Genomic DNA, 23,496 nt, shown 5'->3' with positions numbered 1-23,496 from the left:
CCAACAACCATTTAGCTGCAAAGGTTTCCGCAATTTTGGCAAAACAACTAGTAAGTGCAATTGGTCTAAGCTCAGCAATGGTCGGATGATTAGCTTTGGGAATTGGTACTTAAGCAAGTTTCCATTGTTCAGGGACTTTGGCCTGATCAAAGGTAAAGTGGAAAAGACAACTCATAAGCAAACTCACGCAATATACGTAGAGGATAAATCACCAGCAATACTAGACTTGTCAGTTTGAAGCTTACGTATTTCCTTGTATACTTCTCTTGGCTGAACATGCGGACAAGGCATTGGTGACGGTAAATAGAAAGGTAATAGTGATCTATCAATACTTGCAATGTCCTTAGCTATAGATATAAAATGATTATTTATCAAATTAGCTACATGTTCAAACTGTCCATTGCAATCAACCCCAGGAACAGTTATGGGTGGCTGATCTCGTCGGCTTTGGGTGAGTAACTTTATTTGTCAGTGCCAGCCATCAGGGTCACGCGGTCTTCAGATGACGAACAATGAAGTTATATTAGCACACAACTGGCGTATCGGCCCTATAACATAGGCCACAACCCTTTAGCTTTGATCTGAAGTATTGTCTTTGTATTCCAGCAGGCAGGTAGGTTATTGGTTGACGTTTTTAATTAAATAGGTACACCGACCTTTAGTTCTAATATACTGTTATCATTATTGGTTGAATGACAATCTATATGTAACAGGTTTGAGTGCGGCTAGCGCACTCTGTGCTGAAACATAATAAATTTTACAAGGGACACGCTGTTTTAGTGGTGTTGTAAAATATAAAGAAAGGTTTATTCAAATCCCGACTACTATAAGGGAGAGGCGACTTTAAAACGCTGTATTTAAACAATGTGAATGAGATACTAATAAAATCTCAGAAACAAAAAGAGAGAAGTAAACCCGGCGGGTCTCGACAATATTATAAATGCAACGAAAATAACAATGAAACTTTATACAATGGAAATATAAAACAAAAATAAATGAATGGCCTATCTGTTGGTGGTGGACTTGGACGGACGATAACTCAAATTGGAGATTCCGGTGTAACAATGAAAAAGTTCTTCCAGCAGAGTTGAAGATATTGGGGCTGTGAAGATGATGACAAACTTGGAGATGGGGACTTCAGAAACAGGTCCTTGTCCTTGATCAGGGGACAGGATTACTGTTCTGGTACGACTGGTTATGACGAAAATGCAGTGAAGATAAATAGGCTACAGTTGATGACACGCTGTCCTGCTGGCTCTCTAGAGCAGGACAGGGGATGAACATATAATTATTGTGGTGATAAAGCTGGGCTGGCGCAATCCAACGTAGATGTCCGACAGAGGCAAAGTGTAATTATTGAAGAACTTGGAGGGTTAATTCTAACACTATCCGTCCTCTGTCGGTGTCCAGTGGCCAAGTTTAAAATTAATACTATGCCATTCACAAATATAAACTACACTAAAATTAAATACCTAATAATAAATCTTATAATCCTTTAACAGAAATCACTAATCTTGGAAGTAAATTAAGTGTGAAACCATAACAGCTGTGTGAGACATGTTACACTAGCCAGTGCAGTATGGGTGCTAAAAGGTCACACTATTCCCCCAGACCAGTGCATGCCTGAGGCAAAATGATGGACAGGGTATTTAAAAGCCAATTAAGGGAAACTACACCCCTTGCATATTGTGTGGTAAGACATTCCATGGAACTATATTGGTGCCATGAAATCAGGATGTTACAATAAACAATGAAAAACCGTGGGAATTGGTTTGACTGCAATGAATTATATACAATGATAAACTTAAAAGAAGTAAAAATAAAAGTAAATGCAAAACATTAAAAACCAAACTAGTTAAAAAGCAAAGATATATGTATGAAACCATAGAGCAAAACTATGATAAAAATGATTACTGGCTGAACAGTATAGTTTCAGTAAATAAAAGAAAGATAGATGCATAAAACTAAAACCAAAGAAACTTCAAATACAAAACTAGTCTTTGTCTGTTGCCCAACTCATATCAAAAAGTACTATTAGAAATAAGTTGTTCTAATGATCAACAGGTGTAATCAAATAAATCAACCACTGAATAAAACAGACTCTAGTTAAAGTATCTGGTCTTGAACAAAGTAGACAATGAAATTAAACCATGAAACAAATAAGTACTGAATAATGCAGAAACTAAATCAACATTAAATAAATCAAGTTCAAAGCAAAATAATACTGAGACAAAATGTAATCTGGCAATTCACATTTTGTAAGCATAAAAAGTCGAAAGAGCATGGAAAACAACAAGTCAACAATTATCAATTCAAAATAAGAGCTTGTAAAAAGGAACTTCTTTTCTAGAACTTCAATCATCAAAATCTGAAACACTATCCTTACACAATAGAAAGTAGCAGCGATTGTTAAAACTAAGTGTTAAGCGACACGCCGATCTTTACTTTAACTTTTAAACCTAACTAGGTTCACAAGAAAGATAAAAGTAAAATCAAACTCACCTAGAGCAGGACAGGGGATGAACATATAATTATTGTGGTGATAAAGCTGGGCTGGCGCAATCCAACGTAGATGTCCGACAGAGGCAAAGTGTAATTATTGAAGAAACTTGGAGGGTTAATTCTAACACTATCCGTCCTCTGTCGGTGTCCAGTGGCCAAGTGTCAAACCACTTTCTTGGGTTTGGTCACTGACCCCTAGACATCCCTTCCTCAATAGCCCTGATTGGTTGCAAATCCTGCTACCAATCACCCACTCATCACACACCACCAGGCAACCACCCACCCCTAGACTCGCCCTAGTCCGAGCAGGACATAGGTAAACTAGGGGTAACAAAAAAAAGGGGGCTGCAATTTCATCCCATTACATATATGAGGTCACATATAACACAAACGAAAAACGGTCAACAAATATAATATGTACAGCGATGGGCTTGTTTCTACTGTGGTAAGTGCAACCATGGTGCAACAGGCAATACTTATAATTTTGTCAGCTCTTCAAGCGTTAAAAACAATGTGACGCAACAGTAAGCAGCAATCCTGTGAACAAATGGACCACAACACGGTAGTTTCTCTAACTCTGTATAGACTTGAAACGGCGAAAGTAAAGCGTTGTATAGGAACATTTTCGGCAGCTGTTGGGGTTAAACAAAATCAAAAACATAATTCCTGCGACTGTAAACGATTCGTATACTAGTACCTAGGCCTGGGCGAATTATTCGAATATCCGGTTAATGGCGAATAGGTTTTCCTATCCGTAACCGCGAATGCCTTTTTTTTCTTAACCGGATATCCGCATAGGGCGCGAATACCTATTTACAAACCGGATATTTCTGTAATTACAACCGAGTAACCGGATATTCTTTAATATCCGAATATCCGCGGACGTCGGGCGACAACTGACATGAATGTTTTCTCTGAATCCTTATGAAACTTCTATTAAAACAGCATAAAACAGCATATATTAAGTATTTAACTATGCTCACCTCCGTGAAGATTTAAAACAATGACATTTCTGACGTAATTTGTTCAAAGATTACAAAAGTTTTCCTTCACGTAGAGTCAATCACGATCAAAAGAAAAAGCAAATCGCCATCTTTAAATTAGATCCGGTCATTTTTATGAATGAACCGAGTGACACTGTCTAAAACTTATATCAATCCGCCCATATGATCTCATTCACAAACGAACAGCGCCCTCTAGCGGCAAAAAAAAATATTTTTTTTATTTTTTTATTTTTTATTTTTTATTAAATAGCGCCCTCTAGCGGCGAAAAAATTATTCGAATATCCGGTTAATTTCGGATAGTTGGCCAGCGGTATCCGAATAACAAAATTTCACTATTCGCCCAGCACTAACTAGTACTATTGTTATTTCCTAAGATGACAATATATTTTACAGGTGAAAACCCTAACCGATAATGGGTAATTATTATTTAACAGCATAAACCCATAGCCCTTAGAAAAAAGAACCATACAGCCCAAATGCACCTTATATCATAGCCACCAGCCCAAACCGAACTAACGATTAAGGCCTTGTGAAATGATGCAGCATCATCATTCGGCATAGACTTGCGTCCGTGGCCGCCTCGACCTCAGGTTGTAATGGGGGCGCACTCTTGGAGTTGCCGCCATCACCTGGTGTCTTTCAATCGCTGCTCGTCTCAGTTCTTTGACGCTTCTTCCACTCCACTTTGTGACGTTGTCTATCCAGCGCAGCTTAGGGCGGCCTCTGCCTCGAATTGTGCTTGTAGGCAAACCATCTATAGCTGCGCTGGGTAGGCCTCCCTGTCTCATCACATGAGCGCACCATTTCGCCTTCCGCTCTATTAGGACCTCATCACTCGTGAGACACCACCGTCCACCAATCAGTTCAGCCAGCCTTTCATTTGTGATGAAGTCTGACCACTTAATGCGCAGGTCAAAGGTTAATAGTTATAAACGTGGGCTAAAGAAATCTCTGGCGTTATTCCGAGGCTCGAAGAATGACGTCAGACGTTCAGTGGTGCGTTTTGGCGGCTGTAACCAATAATTGTTTCTGACGTCATAAACCAAAACGGTAACCGAGCTCACAACTCGGTTATCGTTCAGTCTGAAGAGCAGAACCAACGACCAACAACCGAAACAGTTTTTGGTTACCGCCGCCAAAACGCATCCCAGGCTAGCCTGAACGTCTGACGACATTCTTCGAGGCTCGTGAATAACGCCAGAGACCGGCCAAAAACCGGTGTGTGGTTTGACCTTTGACCTCTCATACGCACAAATTCTACACCAACATTACCAAGCAAGTACCGTATCCACCATGCATGTACTGTATACATACTACCACACACGTGGACACACACGTGCGGACGACCGAAAGTAAGCTTTCCATATCTGCGTTTTGATTGGCCAACCGAGGTGACCTCAGACCAATCAAAACAAACCCAGCTACGGTAGCTTTCAGTCACTGCATTTATCCAATGGTATCATTATACCCAATAGAATCACTGGATCTGAATAGCTGGTACCTGTCTTTATCCTTGCGGATAAAGACAGGGGCCCAGTCTAGCCCCAGGCTAGGGACCAGTTTACTCACATCCGATAGAGGGCGTGATGCCTATCCCAAATACTTGGTACGCGCACGTTAGGCATGGACTGAGGTGCATGCTGGTTTAGCTAGAATCAAGTTTGATCGCTACCTAGACCAGCATCTGAAATCATCAGTTAGCACTTTCGCAAAGGGTATTTGCGAAGAGGCCTAAGGTTGTCAATCCCACTGGTCCCATCAGTTAGGTAGATAGCTAAAGATAATGATGATGCCATTCCCGAAATCCGTCCATTACATGTGCGTTCATGTTGAATACAATTACATTTCTTACGAAGTCTCACCGTGTGGATGAAATTAAGAAGTCTTCTTGAAGGAGAGCATCAAATGACGCCTTATATCCACCCTCGGCATTTTATTTAACCCTGTCTTGTTCCTGTCTTGTTATTATATCATATATGATAAATAATGGGATCGAAATCAGCATGATGCCACTGTACATAATGAGAGCCGCTTGAAAACTTCCTGTCCATTCGAAAGTCAACCCTGAAAGCAAACAACGATGAGATAGGTTATAGTAATATTGTGATTGTCAATTCTCATCAGTGTTCATTCGTCCACTGTAAGGGGTGTGTTAAAAAGTCCCCATCATTCAGAACTTCGAACTGTGTTCCTAGACGTCGCCTTGATAAACTGGTAATTAGCTTCAGGACTGGCAAATAGAAGGTGACGGGTTCTAATCCGTGCGAGCTAACCACTTATTTCACATACTGGTTAGGATTAGTTTTGTCGTCTTTAGTAACTGAATTATTATTCTGTGTGCAATATTCTCATAATCACAGTCACAGAGGCGAGTAAGTGAACTCGCGAGATAGGAAATCTTCGAGGCGAGTAAACACCTCTTTCGATATCTCACATAAAAGTTGCAAACCTATGTACTACGCAAAAATACCAACCTGTTAGCAATCCACTTCCCATCCCACAAACTCCTCCTATCAGCGCCTGCCAGCAGACCACAGCTACGATCCGGTCACCTGACGTTAAAAACCGCACAATGACGTCGTTTGACTGCGATACAATACCATGCCCCATTCCAATGAAACATGTGACGATCATCTGCACATGGAACATTGTCATGAAAGCTTCGGTGAGATATGAGGCAAACATGATGACGCAGCCAAGATAAACCCATGTGCATGTAGAAAGCTTGAATCGGGTGTGATCAAACAAAGGTTCCATGAACTTGCCGAGGATGTATCCAATCCCGAATGATGTTGGTAACAGTGAAGCTTGGTTACTGCTCAGCCCCTGGAATATACCGTGTGACACCATGTACACTATCCACCCATTGAAGCAAAAGTCAACGCAGCTCATTGACGCGGTCATAAATAAGAATCTTTTGTTTGTCATTATTTCAAAGTCCATGGATGTAAGGAAACGCTGGATGTTCTCCTTCAGCGTCACGCACTTTCCCTTGTGAGATTTGGAAGAAGGAATGTTTTCTCCCTCCGTTGAAATGTCTTCCCCGTCTGCTGCATCGTCTGGTACCTTTTGGTACTGTTCTGTACATGTTTGCGATGCTACTGCAGGAGTTTTAAGCAATGCACCACAAACTACAAGGTTGGAAGTAATACCACCCATTATTAGCATGGTTCCACGCCAGCCGTATGTATCCAGAAGTATTTGTGTCAGGGGACCATACACAATCATCGAGATTGGTATACTTGATGATGCTATTGCAATAGCAACGGAATAGTTATCACTGAAGTAGCACGCCAGAACACCAAAGAAGGGGAAAAAACTCAAAGCTTTACCAGCACCTGTAACAAGAAGACAACTCATATATTAGCTCCACTTGTCATAATAACCACTCATAGATAAAAAAATCGGACCACGTACCAACTCTATTCGTTGCGACATGATTGCTAAGTGGGTTAGGCGTTAGTTACAACTGATACTGTTGATGCTGTTGTCGTTGCGGGTGTCGTTGTCATTGTTGTTTAAACCAACCAAAAATAAAAAACACAGGAAGATGGTTTAAACGGACCTCAAATCTTCACCTCGGCCCTTTGAGAATGAAGCCTTAACATTATAAGACGGTGGCCATCAGTATAAGTTTATAATGTATATTACCATGGAGCAATAAATATTACTACCTGATAGAATGACAAGAGAAAGTATTAACTGTAACACTGTAGTCGACTGCGAGCCGATGATGAATCCAGCTGACCCCAGTACTCCACCGACGATAACAACACAGCGTCTGCTGCTAACGAGACGATCTATGCCGGCAATAAAAGGACCTGCATCCACAGACAAAACACACCTTGTAACCAATTACCAAAATTCAAAGAGAGCTGTTCAAGTCTTGCACTATGGGCGGAATGTTAATGAACACACACATTTCTACACCAGGTTTAAATGTACAAGGCACGTATTACTATATTTGCTTCGCAAAAAAGTTGCCATCCAGATACAAATGTTATATGGATAAAGGTCTGTAAGTGTCTTACCGGAGATGTAACTAACTGAGTTATACAGGACAGCCATCCAACCAATTATCCACACGTCACTATCGAAGTCATTCTGCATGGCTAGGAGGAGCACACCCAAAGCCTTCAGATTTCCGAACGTGATGAGTGTAGCGACAAATGTTGCGCCCACAACGACCCAACCCCAAGGATCCTTGTCCTGGTGATGTACTGGTCTTCGTTTAGAAGACATAACGCACAGCCGAGTTGCTCAATTATAAATGACACCCCTGTTCCAAAACAGAAAAAGAAGTGGTATCATAACTACAGTCCCTATAGAAGTGCGTTATCTAAACACAAAACACAACAATGTGCTTTCCAGAATAAAAGTTTACTAGAAAAACAACACAATATTGTTTAATGTTATAAGCACTTTCATTGGCTTGACCAGTTCTGTGGAATTTCGCGCTGGTTTGATGTTTTGTTTTGGAAGGTTTTTTTTTGTGGGAGAAAGAAGTTTAGGTCTGTCCCACAAGTCAACGCAAGGTACAGACGTATATCTAAAATGAACGTAGGGCAAAGCTCGGTCTTGCAACCTGAAATGTTTTTGGTCACACGATTTTCTTACACCAGCCAGGAGACTGCATTGCCAGTGACTCCATTACTGTTGGATGTATGCATAGAGCGAGGACCTTGCTCTATGATGTATGCATAACGTTTATAATTGCCCTGTTTATTGAGGGGCACCTTTAACTTCGACGATACGAGTTTACAGATCGCTTCGTGGTAACAGCGACGAATTGTTACCTTTATTAAAATTTATAAAATAAAACCAGTGAGTTGGAATGGTCTCTTATAAAGAAAGACAATACAGGTTGACCATCAATGTTGCCTGTTGCACTCACCACACTCGAAATAACACCATGATAAAACACCATGACACAACGGCTGCCCGTTGTGTGTGTGTTTACACTGAAGTATGAACCCAATTGCCGTCGATTCAACCAATTTATGATGTATACTGTACAAACTACATTAAGACGTATGATGAACCATGGATGAACCAACTTACCTGCCTGCTGGGATAAACAGATCAAAGCTGTATAATAAATCAGCTTAACGATAACGACAATCGTACGTCGTGTTGATGTAAATGTTATTTTCGGCCAGAAACTTGTGCAGTTGCTTAATTTGATTATATAGAATGAAGAAACAGGTTTTTTTTCCAGCCTATGCAAAGACAGGCATGTTTTACACTAAGCAATGCCATACATAATGCACACACAGCTCGAGCGGGAAGGTAGCTCGCGGAGTAGTGCGAAAACAAATAACAACGAAAACAATTCCTCAAAAGCATTGGTTTAGGCTAACAAGGCCACTTCTTCACAAACTGTGTGCAACGTTTCATTGTGTTGCAAGTTACCATGGAGTTGCATTTATGGTGGTGCAACAGTGCGTGTTGGCCCAATATTCTACACCATACAGATTTTAATCTGTGCTAAAGAGTGTCAAATAGAAAGGGGAGAACAAACTAAAGACGTTTGAGTTGTTGACTTCCATATCATATTTTGGATGAACCAAACCCTGAAAAGGTGGTGTTACGATGCTTTGACGTTTCGAAATTTACACACGTGTAAATAGAAGGTGGTTCATGGAGCTTATTTTGTTTTAAGGGGGGAGATGAAAGTGCCAGGTCCTGATAAAACCCATTGCAAATTGAGCACAGTGTGGCGGAACACCCTCGAGTCAGTGACCAGTAAGTGCAGTACACTTCACCAAGTCTACCCCATGTTCCCTTACACTAGGTAACAAGTGTAGGAGTCTATGGCAATGTTGTCTCTTTTAGTCTTTACTGTGAAAAGCTGTAAAACTTCTGAGTATTCAAAAAAAAAAATTGTTCCGGAATAGTTAGTGCACTTTACGTGACGTGAGTTGTTTTCAAGTGTGGCGCAACCATGCTTAAGCACCGACAATGGCTGTTTGCGTTCACCGTAACGCTTGCTAAAGTTTACGGTCAATTATTCTAACAAGTCAGTTGTACATTAACATGCACAACAATTCAATTCAATTCAATTCAATTCAATTCAAAAATGGTTTATTAAAACATGTCTCGCAGTTAAAAACTGAATTGCACACGTCAACATCATAATATGTTTTAAAAAAAATACATCTAAATAAAAACCAGTAGGCACAATCATACATAAACACACATAATTATAAAAAAAGGCATTTAACAGACTGACGATTTGAGGAATTGCACTCTGTTTTAAGCGAACTGTTTTTTATCTGGGTGGGTCATCTTTGTTGGTGTGTCTTAAATTGATCTGACAGTTTCTATGGGGAGGTAGCCAATTTCTACACATGTGATGGGATTCGATTGAATAAGCAAAATCGCTACACAGTTTGTCTCGACGGTTTTACGGTTTTCAAGGGTTTCAAGTTTGCACACATTTAAAGCTTCACTATAAGTAGAATAGTTCTTACCAAAAATTATCCGACACACCCTTTTTTGAATACGTTCCAATTTGTTGACTTGCTCTTTAGTTAGATTACCATTGAACAAAGGAACACAGTAGTCTAGGACAGGTCTAACATAACCCTTGTAAATTGACAATAGATCGTTCACAGGTAGATTATGAGAACGTAAACAACGCAACATGTACAACTTTCTGTTACATTTTTTTATTATCTCATTGACATGTCTGTCCCACTTTAAATTGTCTTGAATAATCACACCCAACACTTTAACATAATGCACATTTTCTAATTGAGTATCATTAATGAGCAGAATTTCATGATGTTGCAAGTTTCTAGCAAAAGACATTGACAGAGTACAACATTTGGCTGCATTTAACTTCATGTTACTAACGGAAGTCCAGTTTTGTAGATTGACTAAATACTGTTGAATATGAGGTAATTGAACAGAATTTCGACTTTCAACAAAGGTTAAGTCATCAACATATTATTTATAGTAAGGGGTGTTGTCATCAACGCAAGCATCGTTAATCATGACACGGCACATGGCCGTACTTGTAACTGAAGCAGTTTTTGAACCCAATATTATGATCAATTCGGTCAAATGCTTTAGAGAAATCCGTTAAAACAATGGTGAAAATTGATTTAGGGTTGTCTGCATTTTCGTACAACTGATGCAACAATTTTACCAAATAATGACAAGTGGATAATTTGCGTTGATTGCCAAATTGGTTAATATCAATTTTCCCGGCAACGTCATCCAACAACCATTTAGCTGCAAAGGTTTCCGCAATTTTGGCAAAACAACTAGTAAGTGCAATTGGTCTAAGCTCAGCAATGGTCGGATGATTAGCTTTAGATCGTGGGATGATGCTCCAAATTCTGCTTTTCAGTGCTCTACCCTACACAACTACTTACATTTGGTCTCAAAATTTGAAGAAAATTCAACTTACCACCCAAAAAAAGTCATCAAGCACAAAACTTGCACAGTATGGATTTATTCGCGAAATGAAGCACAATAATACAGCGAGAATAAATGGCTGAACGTGCAACAAAAAAATAGATGACTTATAAGCTCGGCCAATCATAGCGCATATGACATGCATGCGGATGTGTGGACCAATGAAAGAGCTTGTTTCGAAGTCCTGTGGTTTTGTGGCCCTTTTCGAAACGACGGCGCCTGCGTTGGATTCAGCTTCAGGTTCCCTTATCTCGTCTGAAGCCCTGACTGAGTGCGTACGCAAAGTACGCACAATTGCCAAAACAACCGCGGGGCCAAGCTAGCATGCGGAGCCGAAGCCGTGGTTTCGAGAAGGATTTCAGAAAGATGTCGTCTACGCTTCTCAGGAAACTTCGTCCTGTGTGAAGGGAAGAAAGTTGCGAAGATCGGCCCGTTTTATGTTACATGAAAACAACATAAATTTAATCCGAGCTAGTTCGGGAAAATAGTTATCGCTGGCAGGAGTTCGTTGGCCCAGCAGTGGTTAGGAAAAACATCATGATCATCATGACATGTGAAAATGTGTATGCTTGGACGCCATGGATGATGACATGACAGCGACCTACAAAAGACAAGACCTTCCGATCCAATTTCACCAGAAAGCACAGCGGCAGCTGCTGGTTGGAGTACCGTGGATGTACTAGTGGAAGTTGAAGGTATTTAGGCAACATTTCTTTCCAGAATAAGTTGTGCTTCAATTCGAAGCAAAGCAGTTAATCATTTTTTTTTTTTTTTTTTTTTTGTCAAGTCATGAAGTTAAACAAAATGAAATGCTCCGATCTCTCAAATATATGAAACGAAATCAGAGTCACGATCACATGATGAGGATACACATTTTGGTGATGAATCATGATGATGACACACATCGGTTTTAGTTATTTACTTAATACTTGAATTAATAACAAAAAACATACATCATATTCATACATGCACTGTTACAATTAGTAATTACAATTACATGTACAGACTACAGTATGAAAAATCAAAAAACATTAAATATTCAATGCACTAGGCCGATTAAAAATGTACACGATTCAGGAAAAATTAAATTGGCCCTTACTTACTAAACTAAAACACTGAAGTGGAGGAAGGGCAAGGGTACATAGGGACAAGACCCCCATACTAATCACGTGATGAAGTATGCTTGAATAATAATAAATAACATCCCCATCTTTATTCTTAAAATTCTAGAGGCAAACAACCAGATTTCTTTGAGATGTGGTATTAAAATTAAAATTTTGTATTTAAACTAAGGGGAACAAGCCTAATTTTGTTTTCAAATAAGATGAGTAAACTAGGGCCTCATTTATTTGTATTTCTTTTCTTTTCAGTATGACATGTCCGCTCTGGGTTAGTGGTATATCAACACTTTTCGCTGACAATGAAGCGTGCAGGTAGTAGGAGAAACAAAGAAAGGCAGAAACTAATCTGAGAAAGCTAAAGAAGAACAAAAGTTGAAGGTAAAAAAAAAATAACTTGTTCATTACTCTCGTCCACCAGAAGAAATACTGTGCGTAACCTTCTAACCTTTTTTTCTTTTGTTTTCAGGAAAACGAGAGAAAAAACTCAAATGAATATATGGTTAACTGTTGGTATTTGTGAACAGGACCAGTATCCCTATTAAATAAAAAAATCTATATATAAAATCTGTGTAAATTTTTGCAAGAATTTGCTACAAGATAATGAAAAGTTCAAAGTATTGGGTAAAAATGTCCTCTTTATATCAAAAGCTTTCCAGTGCTCTTTATCATACGTTTTGTATGGATTGACCTTTAGTAGTTGGGCACAAGTTGACTAGGGTATGAGGGCATGCCACTTGGATATGAGAAATTCATACTGCCTAAATAAACTTTGGATTGGATGTGTACTACAATTAAGGAACAATGAGTTGATCTACCTTCACCAAAACTGTACATGTTTGCTTTTCCTACAAATTGTTTTTATTTTGTGTACTGTCTGTTCAGTCATCGAGTATGCTTTTATAATTCGCTTGCAGAACGCGAGAATAGTGATGCCATTAGCAACGAGACAACTGAAGGTGAACCACGATCAAAAGGTTGCTACGCTCTGACACTGGTGATTCTGAAACGCCTCAGCTGAACGTGCTCCCCGAACAGTGTATCATGCAGATTGAAGAAGAAAGTATGTAAAGGAAAATATCACACAGCAGATGTTCCTGTCAACAAATCAATTTCCCCTGCACAGACTTATGCTTTTGTGCCAGTTGCGGAGTGGCTTTAAAGGACTCGGACGGGGATGTTTATTCTGATGATAACTAATTTAAACAAAATGTTGTCTGAATCATCATTTTCAATAGAAAAGTAGAAAAAACAAGAAGAGAATTCTGCACAAGTACAATGTGTAAAAAGTAAGCTTTTGGCTTACCAAAATATAAACCTTAAAATAAATGTGGAACAATATTTGAGAATTGAATTAACCCATCAGTTACTGTGGTACCAGAAAGACAGTTTGGGAACTAGATTTATATTATTTTCATTCAATTTTGTAAAATCTTTATATCTTTGAAATTGTTAACGGCCCTGTCACACCATGGTGTATCGCCTTAACGTATGCCGGCGTATAGGCCTACAGAAACTAGTTCGAGCATTTTAAAAGTTCAAGAGTGCCCAACTTCCCAGAATCGCATCCATAGCGTACTGAACGTATACAAAGCGTATGACTAATGAATTGATAGCGTATCACTAACTTAAAATGAAGTTATGTATGTTACAGGTGGATACGTGAGAATACGTCAAGACTTTTTGGGGATACGCCAGGCATAGGTTATACGGCACATAAACGGATTTATTATTGTTTTAAATTGAATTGTTTGGGGAATTTAAAAGGGCCTTTTCAAGAAAGTAACATAATTCATCATGATAACAATGAGTATTGTACTAGAAATGTGTCATTATGATATGAAGAGAAGAAATTAAAAAAATCTTAATGTCAACAATATCCTTTTTTGTCAAGTTCATTCATTCAATCGATTACAATTTAATTAAGGCCTGTCTAAGCTCTGAAAACTTAGTAAATGACCAAAATGAGGCCCAGAAAGTTTGTTAGTGACATTAATTTGAAACAATTGAAATAACTCAATTGGGGAAATGATTGATGTCCAGGGATGTTAAATAATTAATTAATCTGGGAGAAAAGAGCTGAAAACCTGTAAATGAAAGCAAAATAAATAAGCCAGTATATTTTCCCCATTCGTTTGTGCACTTGGTGATTTGCCCATAGAGTTTGTGCATAGTTCTCCAGTTTTGACCAATAGAGGGCGCTATTTTTCTATAATTATTTTCTAATTAAAATAACTCATTACTGTGCAAGTTTTGCCCTTGACGACTTTCACATGTTATTCAGGACTACCATAAGAACATCTGGGGAAAAATTCAGGTAGTTGCAGAGGGTAGACCACAAAACTCGAAAACTAGAGCCCTTTTTGATGATCATCCCACGGTCTACTTTGGGAATTGGTACTTAAGCAAGTTTCCATTGTTCAGGGACTTTGGCCTGATCAAAGGTAAAGTGGAAAAGACAACTCATAAGCAAACTCACGCAATATACGTAGAGGATAAATCACCAGCAATACTAGACTTGTCAGTTTGAAGCTTACGAATTTCCTTGTATACTTCTCTTGGCTGAACATGCGGACAAGGCATTGGTGAATAGGAAGGTAATAGTGATTTATCAATACTTGCAATGTCCTTAGCTATAGATATAAAATGATTATTTATCAAATTAGCTACATGTTCAAACTGTCCATTGCAATCAACCCCAGGAACAGTTATGGGTGGCTGATCTCGTCGGCTTTGGGTGAGTAACTTTATTTGTCGGTGCCAGCCATCAGGGTCACGCGGTCTTCAGATGACGAACAATGAAGTTATATTAGCACACAACTGGCGTATCGGCCCTATAACATAGGCCACAACCCTTTAGCTTTGATCTGAAGTATTGTCTTTGTATTCCAGCAGGCAGGTAGGTTATTGGTTGACGTTTTTAATTAAATAGGTACACCGACCTTTAGTTCTAATATACTGTTATCATTATTGGTTGAAAGACAATCTATATGAGGTCACATATAACACAAACGAAAAACGGTCAACAAATATAATATGTACAGCGATGGGCTTGTTTCTACTGTGGTAAGTGCAACCATGGTGCAACAGGCAATACTTATAATTTTGTCAGCTCTTCAAGCGTTAAAAACAATGTGACGCAACAGTAAGCAGCAATCCTGTGAACAAATGGACCACGACACGGTAGTTTCTCTAACTCTAATTCTGGTAAGCGCATTATTGTTTCGTGTTTCAGTAAGTATCATGTACAAGCAAGACTCAGCAAGTAGATATTTTGAGGTTTTAAATATCAAAGAAACTAAAGGGCTACTTCAGATACACACATGGTGTTACCGCAATTCACAGTGATACCTCATATCACATGCCTCAAATCACATACAAGCTATTGCAATTCTAACGTTTTGATTTTGTTGTAACAGGTGTCATTTATAATTGAGCAACTCGGGTGTGCGGTATGGCATCTCAACGAAGACCAGTTCATAACCAGGACGAGGACCCTTGGGGTTGGGTCGTTGTGGGCGCAACATTTGTCGTCTTATTGATCACATACGGAAATCTAAAGGCTCTGGGTGTCCTGCTCCTAGCTATGCAGAATGACTTCAAAAGTGACGTGTGGATAATTGGTTGGATTGCCGTTCTATACAACTCAATGAGTTACCTCTCTGGTAAGAAACTTACAGACTTTTATCCATAACAGTACATGGATTCAAAAGTACAGCATAACATTCACCTTACTCATGAAGCAGGCCCATATGGGGCCCGTATTGGGAAATATAAGAGCCATTTCGACCGGGGCCAAGTGGTGCAAATATGGGCCCTTACGTGGTGTGGGCTACAGGGAATATTAGTGAGTCTTAATGGGCAAACTATGCCGTATCCCATCTGTATTACATTAGGAAAAAATATGCAGAATATGTAAGGGCAAGTATATGGGCATCATAATATGAGGAAAGTGAATCCCATATGGGTAGACTATGCAGTAGCTGGTTTGGGCTTCTTCTGGGGGAAAACTAGGGCAATCCCATATGGGCCAAGTATGCAGTGTCCTATAATATTGGAAAAATGTCGGTTATCCCATATGGGGAAAATGTGGGCAATCCCATATGAGGAAAATGTGGGCAATCCCATATGGGGAAAATGTGGGCAATCCCATATGGGGAAAATGTGGGCAATCCCATATGGGGAAAATGTGGGCAATCCCATATGGGGAAAATGTGGGCAATCCCATATGGGGAAAATGTCGGTTATCCCATATGGGGAAAATGTGGGCAATCCCACGCGCAGTGCCCCATACGGGCACCATCATGGGTACGCCCATGATTGGACAGGTTAAAGCAAAGGCCCAACACCAGTATCATGTGAGGAAAATGTGGGCATTAAAGGAACACGTTGCCTTGGATCGGTCGAGTTGGTCTTTGAAAAGCGTTTGTAACCGTTTGTTACAAAATACATATGGTTAGAAAGATGTTTAAAAAGTAGAATACAATGATCCACACACATTTGCCTCGAAATTGCGTGGTTTTTCTTTTACTTTGCGAACTAACACAGTCGGCCATTTATGGGAGTCCTCCCATAAATGGCCGACCGTGTTTGTCGACGAGATAAAAGGAAAACAACGCAATTTCGAGTGATACAACGCAATTTCGAGTGTGGATAATTATATTCTTGTTTTAAAATATCTCTCTAATCATATGCATTCTATAACAATTGGTTACATACGCTTTTCAAAGACCAACTCGACCGATCCAAGGCAACGTGTTCCTTTAACATTGGTTGAATATACGAACGACTAAATGTGTGTAGAGAAACACTTACGGACACTCTCATACAAACCCATACCTAACGTGTTGGAAAAAGACTCCAGCCATTGGGGACCTCGACTTTACGGGGTTAATATTCAATGTTCAAGTAAAAACCTGGGTGAAAAAACTATAGAAAGGCCCAAATAAGAATAGAGAAAACCCCAAATAAAACAATCATTGTGGTTATTGACATTAAAAGGTTCGTCTGGTTTTCTAGGGAAATCACCTAAGCAATAAAGTTATTGTTCAACACGGTTTGAAAAATAAACTTGTCAGGGGAGCCCACACTGTTTCCATGTTCAATTACCATGTTCAATTAGAGTGTTTATTAACATGTAAATTTTTATTCCCAGGGGCATGAATGCAAAGACTCAGTTCAGTATGTCAAGTTAAGTTTGGTTCTGATAAGTGTTCTAAAAACTGAATGTTAACAACAAAGTTTTGTGGATTACGAACAAACGTATAAGTCACTGTATAACCGAAGACCGACTCGCAATATGTTGTTGCGCTTGACAATGTTACCAGAGTTGTTTCTGTACACGCAAATCGTCGTACTTGTCTAGTGAAAATAACTTGATCAAATGCTTTTAATATATTAAATGGGTTCATAACTATTTGGATGCAGGTCCTATTGTCGCCAGCATTGATCGTCTTGTTAGCAGCAGACGCAGCGTTGTTATCGTCGGTGGAGTAATGGGGTCCGCTGGATTCATCATCGGCTCGCAGTCGACTACAGTGTTACAGTTAACACTTTCTATTGCCATTCTATCAGGTAGGAATATACGTGACTTAACTCATTCTGATGATTTGTTTCAATATTTCATTTAAATACCAAAGGGCTGGGGAAGATTTGAGGTTCCAATTGTGTTGTCACCATCTTCCTGTTTAAGGTTTACATTTAAAGCATCTGTTAATGTTCATGCGCAGCCACTGTTGTCCATCGTTTACGTTTAAAGGTAGTGGACACTATTGGTAATTACTCAAAAAAGTAATATTCCACGAATTTGATTTCGAGACCTCAGACTGAGAAGTTGAGGTCTCGAAATCAACCATATAAATGCACACAACTTTGTGTGACAAGGGTATTTTTCTCTTTCATTATTATCTCGCAACTTCGATGACCGATTGAGCTCAAATTTTCACAGGTTTGTTATTTTCTGCATATGTTGAGATACACCAAGTGAGAAATCTTGTCTTTGACAATTACCAATAGTGTCCAGTTTCTAGTGTCAAGTATTCTGTTTGAATCAAATAACAACAGCTGCGGCATTACCATCGGTAAAATGCAGTTAAATGGAGTCGAACACCGTGGAGCGTTTGTTTTTTTAATTTAATTTCATTTCATTTGGTTTGCCAGCAAACATGAACAAACACAAGTATTAAACAAATTGCCCATCAAAGAATTACAAGAACAAGCTATAATGGTTAATAAAAAATACATTATGTAAAAACACTAGCAAATTACTGCGAAACCTGGCCTGGCCGCGGGAAGATATCAAGATTGTGTAGGAAACGCCTCCAGTGGGGGTAGAACACAAAACACTGGAGACAAAACAAAAGACAAGAACCCTGGCAGGGAAAGCCAATAGCGAGAGAAAATCACTTACAAAGTGGCTGACCTTTTGGTTCAAGACAACAATCGAAAATTAACATGACAAAACAAACCCTCCAGAGTATTACCCACCATCAAGCCAAGCAAGGCAACTCAGAAATAAAAAACAAGCAAAAAATGCCAATGACACATAAAAAAATATAAAAAAATAAAGGGGTGAGATTTTGATTTCATTTGCGATGATGCATTGATTGTAAACAATCCATTCTTTTTAGACAAAAACGGCAATATCAGTATATAAAGCAGAATGAGCAGCAGTGTCAGCAGCAGCAGTAATAGCAGCAACATCAACAGCAGCAACGACACAAACAACAGCAGAAGCAATCACTTTAACACTAGAAGCAGCAAGCACCAAAAATCGCCAATTTCCAAAGGAATCAGATCGCGATGAAATAGTTGGTTGGGGTCGGTTTATCGATTTCCTCATCTTCTACAAATCGTTAGTTTTCAATCAGACTTTTAGCTAATGTCTCATCTGTTCTTTTTCTTTGCAGGTATAGGTAAAGCTTTGAGTATTTTCCCCTGCAATGGTGCTCTGGCGTCCTGCTTCAGTGACAACTATTCCGATGCAATTGCGTTAGTAGGATCAAGTATACCAATCTCGATGATCGTGTATGGTCCCCTGACACAAATACTTCTGGATACATACGGCTGGCGTGGAACCATGCTGATAATGGGTGGTATTACTTCCAACCTTGTAGTTTGTGGTGCATTGCTTAAAACTCCTGCAGTAGCATCGCAAACATGTACAGAACAGTACCAACAGGTACCAAACGATGCAGCGAAGGGAGATGACACTTCAACGGAGGGAGACGACATTCCTTGTGCTAAATCTCACCATGGAAAGTGTTTGACGATAAAGGAGAACATCCAGCGTATCTTTATCTCCATGGACTTTAAATTACTGGCAAACACAAGATTCATGTTTCTTACTGCGGCAATGAGCTGCTATGATTTCTGCTTCAATGGGTGGATAGTGTACATGGTGTCACACGGTATATTCCAGGGGCTGAGCAGTAACCAAGCTTCACTGTTACCAACATCATTCGGGATTGGATACTTCATCGGCAAGTTCGCAGCTCCTTTGTTGGATCGCACCCGGTTCAAGCTTCATACATGCACATGGGTTTATCTTGGCTGCGTCCTCATGAGTGCCTCGTACCTCACCGAAGCTTTCATGGTACCGTTCCATGTGCAGATGATCGTTACGGGTTTCATTGGAATAGGACAAGGCATTACATCGCAGTCACATGACGTCCTTGTACGGTTTTTGACGTCCGTTGATCGGCTCGTAGCTGTGCTGTGCTGGCAGGCGCTTATAGGTGGATTTTGTGGGATGGGAGGTGGATTGCTAACAGGTTGGTGTTATTAAGCACGTTAGACATAGTTTTAAATCTTTTTTGTTTTATTTCGAAATGTAATAACTAACCCATCTCAATGACTTCGATTATGATTATGAATTATACAACCAAGTACATGTTGATTTGATTAACTTACAAGAGACAATACTTATTCTAGTCATTGTGAAATCAGCGGTTAGCTAAACTGGTATCAAACCTGCCACCTTCTTTTTGCCAGTTCTGCAGCCTAGACCATGACGCTTTTCTCTCCCGAAAGCAACAGAGTAATACAATTCTGAGTCATGGGGACTCATTATAGACCACCTTACAGTGGGCGAAAAACACACTGACGGGAACTGAAACTTGACTATCACAATAAAACACACAATTAAATGAAAACTATGTCATGTTTTTCCGTTGTTTGCTTTCAGGGTTGATTTACGAATGGACAGGAAGTTTTCAAGCGGCTCTCATTATGTACAGTGGCATCATGCTGATTTCGATGCTGTTGTTTTTCATATATGAACTAATAACAAAGCGAGAACAAGACAAATGCTAGCTGCGGATCTATGGATTGGACAGCAACCAACTAACTAAACCCGGCCCCAAATAACAACGAAAACAAGATAAGAACGAAGAAAATGATTACAATTGGTTCATGCCATTATCACTCATAGGGCTTCTGCTTCCGTATATAGTGCGGCGTACCAACTTGAAGCATCAGAAGTTCAGGACCGATCAAGTTGCTTGTGTCTGAAGATGAATGTTGGGAATCAGCCACTCCTGTACCCCGCATTGACACTGGCTTCCAGTCCGACCGGAAATTACGGAAAATACAGTGAAACGGAGTCAAACTCTGTGATGTGGAGCATTTGTTTAGTTTTTGAATACCTGTCCGACGAGATGATGTATAAATTGTAAAAAAAAAAAAAACCATTCTGTGGACTGGTTCAGGAGTCATTTTTGTTTTCCTCTTCAATTATTAAACTTGGATGTGTATTTATTTATAGCTGATGGCATTGAACTGTCCCATGAGCTGCAGTATTTAAATTCAGTAAAAAATGTGAGTAACGCTGAAACGAATACTGTTGTGGTTTTCCTTTTACTGGGCGAACTAACACGGTCGGCCATTTAAGGAAGTCAACAATTTGACTCCCATAAATGGCTGACCGTGTTAGTCGACGGGGTAAAAGGAAAACCATGTTATTTCGAGGCATGTTTGTGTGGATCATTGTATTCTACATTTAAAATATCTTTCTACCCATATGCATTTAATAACAAACGGTTACAAACGCTTTTCAAAGACCAACTCGACCGGTCCAAGGCAACGTGTTCATTTAAGCTGGGAATAGAACTGTTCTTGTACCTATTAGTTCTGCACTAAACATTGGGGTGATTTGCTCTTCCACTATTTAGAGTACGTGTGAGCCAGGTTCGGAACCTGTTTGATTTGAGGGGTGCTTGCCGAAACTTGAGTGTCAACCACCCAAGTCTGTCGAAAATGGGATGAATATATTTATTTAACTACAAGTCATTTGTGAGGGAGTTTTATAAAGTAGCCACGAGTATTAGAATAATGCGAAAGTCACCTGTAAGTGGTATTTTGCCAAAATAAAGCTTTGTCACAAAAATGTCTTTTGATGAGTGGAATATTAATAAACAATTAACTAAGGTTTAACAAAAATTAGTTTCCATGTTATTTACAAATTAAAAAATAAGCCCGACCCGAGAGGGCGCTGTTGGTTACGTCAATCGAGGACCGATATTTGAATAGCAAATGTGTAGTCTGGCCCCGTACTAGTCTGGTCCCCTGACCAAAGATTCCTTGACGTCTCTCGTTAAAAATCTTAGGTCAGGTATCACCCACGGTTAAAAATAGCGCATGACGCAACTTGTCAGGGTCGGGGGTCATCTCCAGGGAAACCATGTCTGCACTAGTTGCGATAATAACGTAACCCTCCTCCCGACGGCCGCAAGGCCGGAGGAGATTCTTTTGATCGGCAAATGACAATCTGGTTCAACACGTATAATTTCGACAGCTGAGCTAGTCACCAGATTTGCCCCATTTTTACCACTTTCAAAAATCACTCAAGTCAAAACACCTTTGAGAAAATATTTTTGAAGAAAAAGGACAAAAACTTACCAGATCCCGGAGCGATTTCCATGGTTTTTATTTTGAACATGGCGCATCGCTTTGCAAACGCTTTATGTAGGCACACGTGCAAAAATGTAATTCTAAGACGTGAGTTTGTACGCTGCGAAAAGGGTTTTTTTCTGGCATTTTTCCGGCAATGCCGACCAGGTGTATTGCTGCTGGATGCAGCAAAACAACTAAAGATGGGGTCAGTCTTCATCTGTTTCCTGCAGATCCCAAGTGTAGGCGGTTGTGGGCTGCGAAAGTCAGATTAACTAGAGCAAAGTGGTCCGGTCCGACGTCTGCAGCGCCATGCAGCGAACACTACGAGTCGTCGTGCTTCGAATCCGGGATACACCACTCATTTGACATGACGAGAAGAGCCATTCTTAAACACGACGCCGTCCCAACAATTTTTCCAGCTAGTGGGAAGTCGAAGAAGGTATCTGAAAGACGTGACGAACCCAGAGGAGCATTTGCTAAACGTGAAAAAATTCGGGTAAGTTTGAACTTTGAGGGTATGTTTTTAGCTTTTTTTGCCAAGTGACATGATTTTTTGTTGGTACCGCATGCGATTCACCGTGCGTGCAGGTCCTATGTGACCGTCCGCACATTATACAGCAGCCATAGTGCCATGTTCCCAGACGTAATGTACGGGGGCCTGACTACAAATTTTCTCTTCAAATATCGCGCCTTGAATTACGTCACGAACAGCGCCCTCTCGGGTCGGGGCCTACTCGTAAATTTGTAAATACAATCAAGATTAATATTTTTAAACCTTAGTAAACTTTTTATTCACATTCCTCTCATAAAAACACATATTTTAGTGACAAAAGCTTTATTTAAAAAAATACCACTTCCAGGTGACTTTAAATAGCAATAGCTGGCACAAAAACTCCTGGATCTACGGCCGACAGGACTGACATTTTGATTCAATACCGACCATCAACGATACTGTCCGAATGTTGACGACAACACGTTCGGAACATTTCGGATAACTTCGAAAAAGGAGGAATTCCTGCTTTTTGGTCACGTGATTTTGGATGATACCGGACCCTAAATTCGACAGAGCCTAGTCGGGGATTTTTGGGTCTGGGAACCAGACTAGTCCCGTACACTACGTCTGGATACCTGATCGGTATGATGCTCACGTACAAAACTACGTTCACGGAGCAGACTGCACGCACTGTATGGCTGCTGTGCGGACGGTCCACTTGGATTAACCAGCACGATGAACCGCATGCAGTGCCAACACAAAAAAAAGTACACTTGCCCTCATGCCCTCAAAGTTTAAACAATATCTGATTTTTGTTCACGGTAGGCAAATGCTCTGTTAGGTTCGTTACGTCTTTCAGGTATCTTCTTCGACTTCCCCACTAGCTGGAAACATGGTTGGGATGGCGTCATGTTTTAGAAAATAAATTATCTCATCATGTCAAAATGTGTAGTGTATGTATTCCGGATTCTCGAGGCACGACGGCTCGAACTGTTTGCTGCACGGACCAGACCTTTTTTTCCCCAGGACGAACGTGGGCAATTAACATAAAATGGGCGTGTT

The 23,496-nt window shown here is 39.9% G+C and overlaps 2 protein-coding genes and 1 long non-coding RNA gene across 4 annotated transcripts; 2 read left to right on the top strand and 1 right to left on the bottom strand.

Annotated features, from left to right (window-relative positions):
* The first annotated feature begins 212 nt into the window (after window positions 1–212).
* LOC139954545 (monocarboxylate transporter 12-like) lies at window positions 213–21,359 on the top strand. 2 transcript variants are annotated; one of them, XM_071954392.1, is made up of 5 exons: window positions 213–311; window positions 15,470–15,715; window positions 17,478–17,624; window positions 18,959–19,822; window positions 20,236–21,359. In XM_071954392.1, exons 2-5 carry the CDS (start codon window positions 15,505–15,507, stop codon window positions 20,361–20,363), a joined length of 1,350 nt encoding a protein of 449 aa, XP_071810493.1. In that variant the 5' UTR covers window positions 213–311; window positions 15,470–15,504; the 3' UTR covers window positions 20,364–21,359. The 2 variants fall into 2 exon arrangements, with proteins under 2 accessions (XP_071810493.1, XP_071810494.1); XM_071954393.1 differs by lacking the exon at window positions 213–311 and adding an exon at window positions 14,561–14,647.
* LOC139954542 (monocarboxylate transporter 12-like) lies at window positions 5,275–8,623 on the bottom strand. The gene is made up of 5 exons (XM_071954388.1): window positions 8,569–8,623; window positions 7,539–7,786; window positions 7,182–7,328; window positions 5,982–6,845; window positions 5,275–5,571 (listed from the first exon to the last, which is right to left on the bottom strand). The coding sequence occupies exons 2-5, from the start codon at window positions 7,747–7,749 to the stop codon at window positions 5,441–5,443; spliced, it is 1,353 nt and encodes a 450-aa protein (XP_071810489.1). The 5' UTR covers window positions 7,750–7,786; window positions 8,569–8,623; the 3' UTR covers window positions 5,275–5,440.
* On the top strand, window positions 10,971–13,929 carry LOC139934021 (uncharacterized). The gene is made up of 3 exons (XR_011785673.1): window positions 10,971–11,627; window positions 12,303–12,431; window positions 12,968–13,929. It is a non-coding gene; the product is annotated as an uncharacterized lncRNA (long non-coding RNA).
* Window positions 21,360–23,496: the final 2,137 nt, after the last annotated feature.

The sequence above is a fragment of the Asterias amurensis genome, chromosome 2 (assembly GCF_032118995.1).
Source record: "Asterias amurensis chromosome 2, ASM3211899v1".
NCBI lineage: Eukaryota > Metazoa > Echinodermata > Asteroidea > Forcipulatida > Asteriidae > Asterias > Asterias amurensis.
The sequence above is the reverse complement of the archived record's forward strand: the minus strand, read 5'-3'. Positions and strand labels throughout refer to the sequence as shown.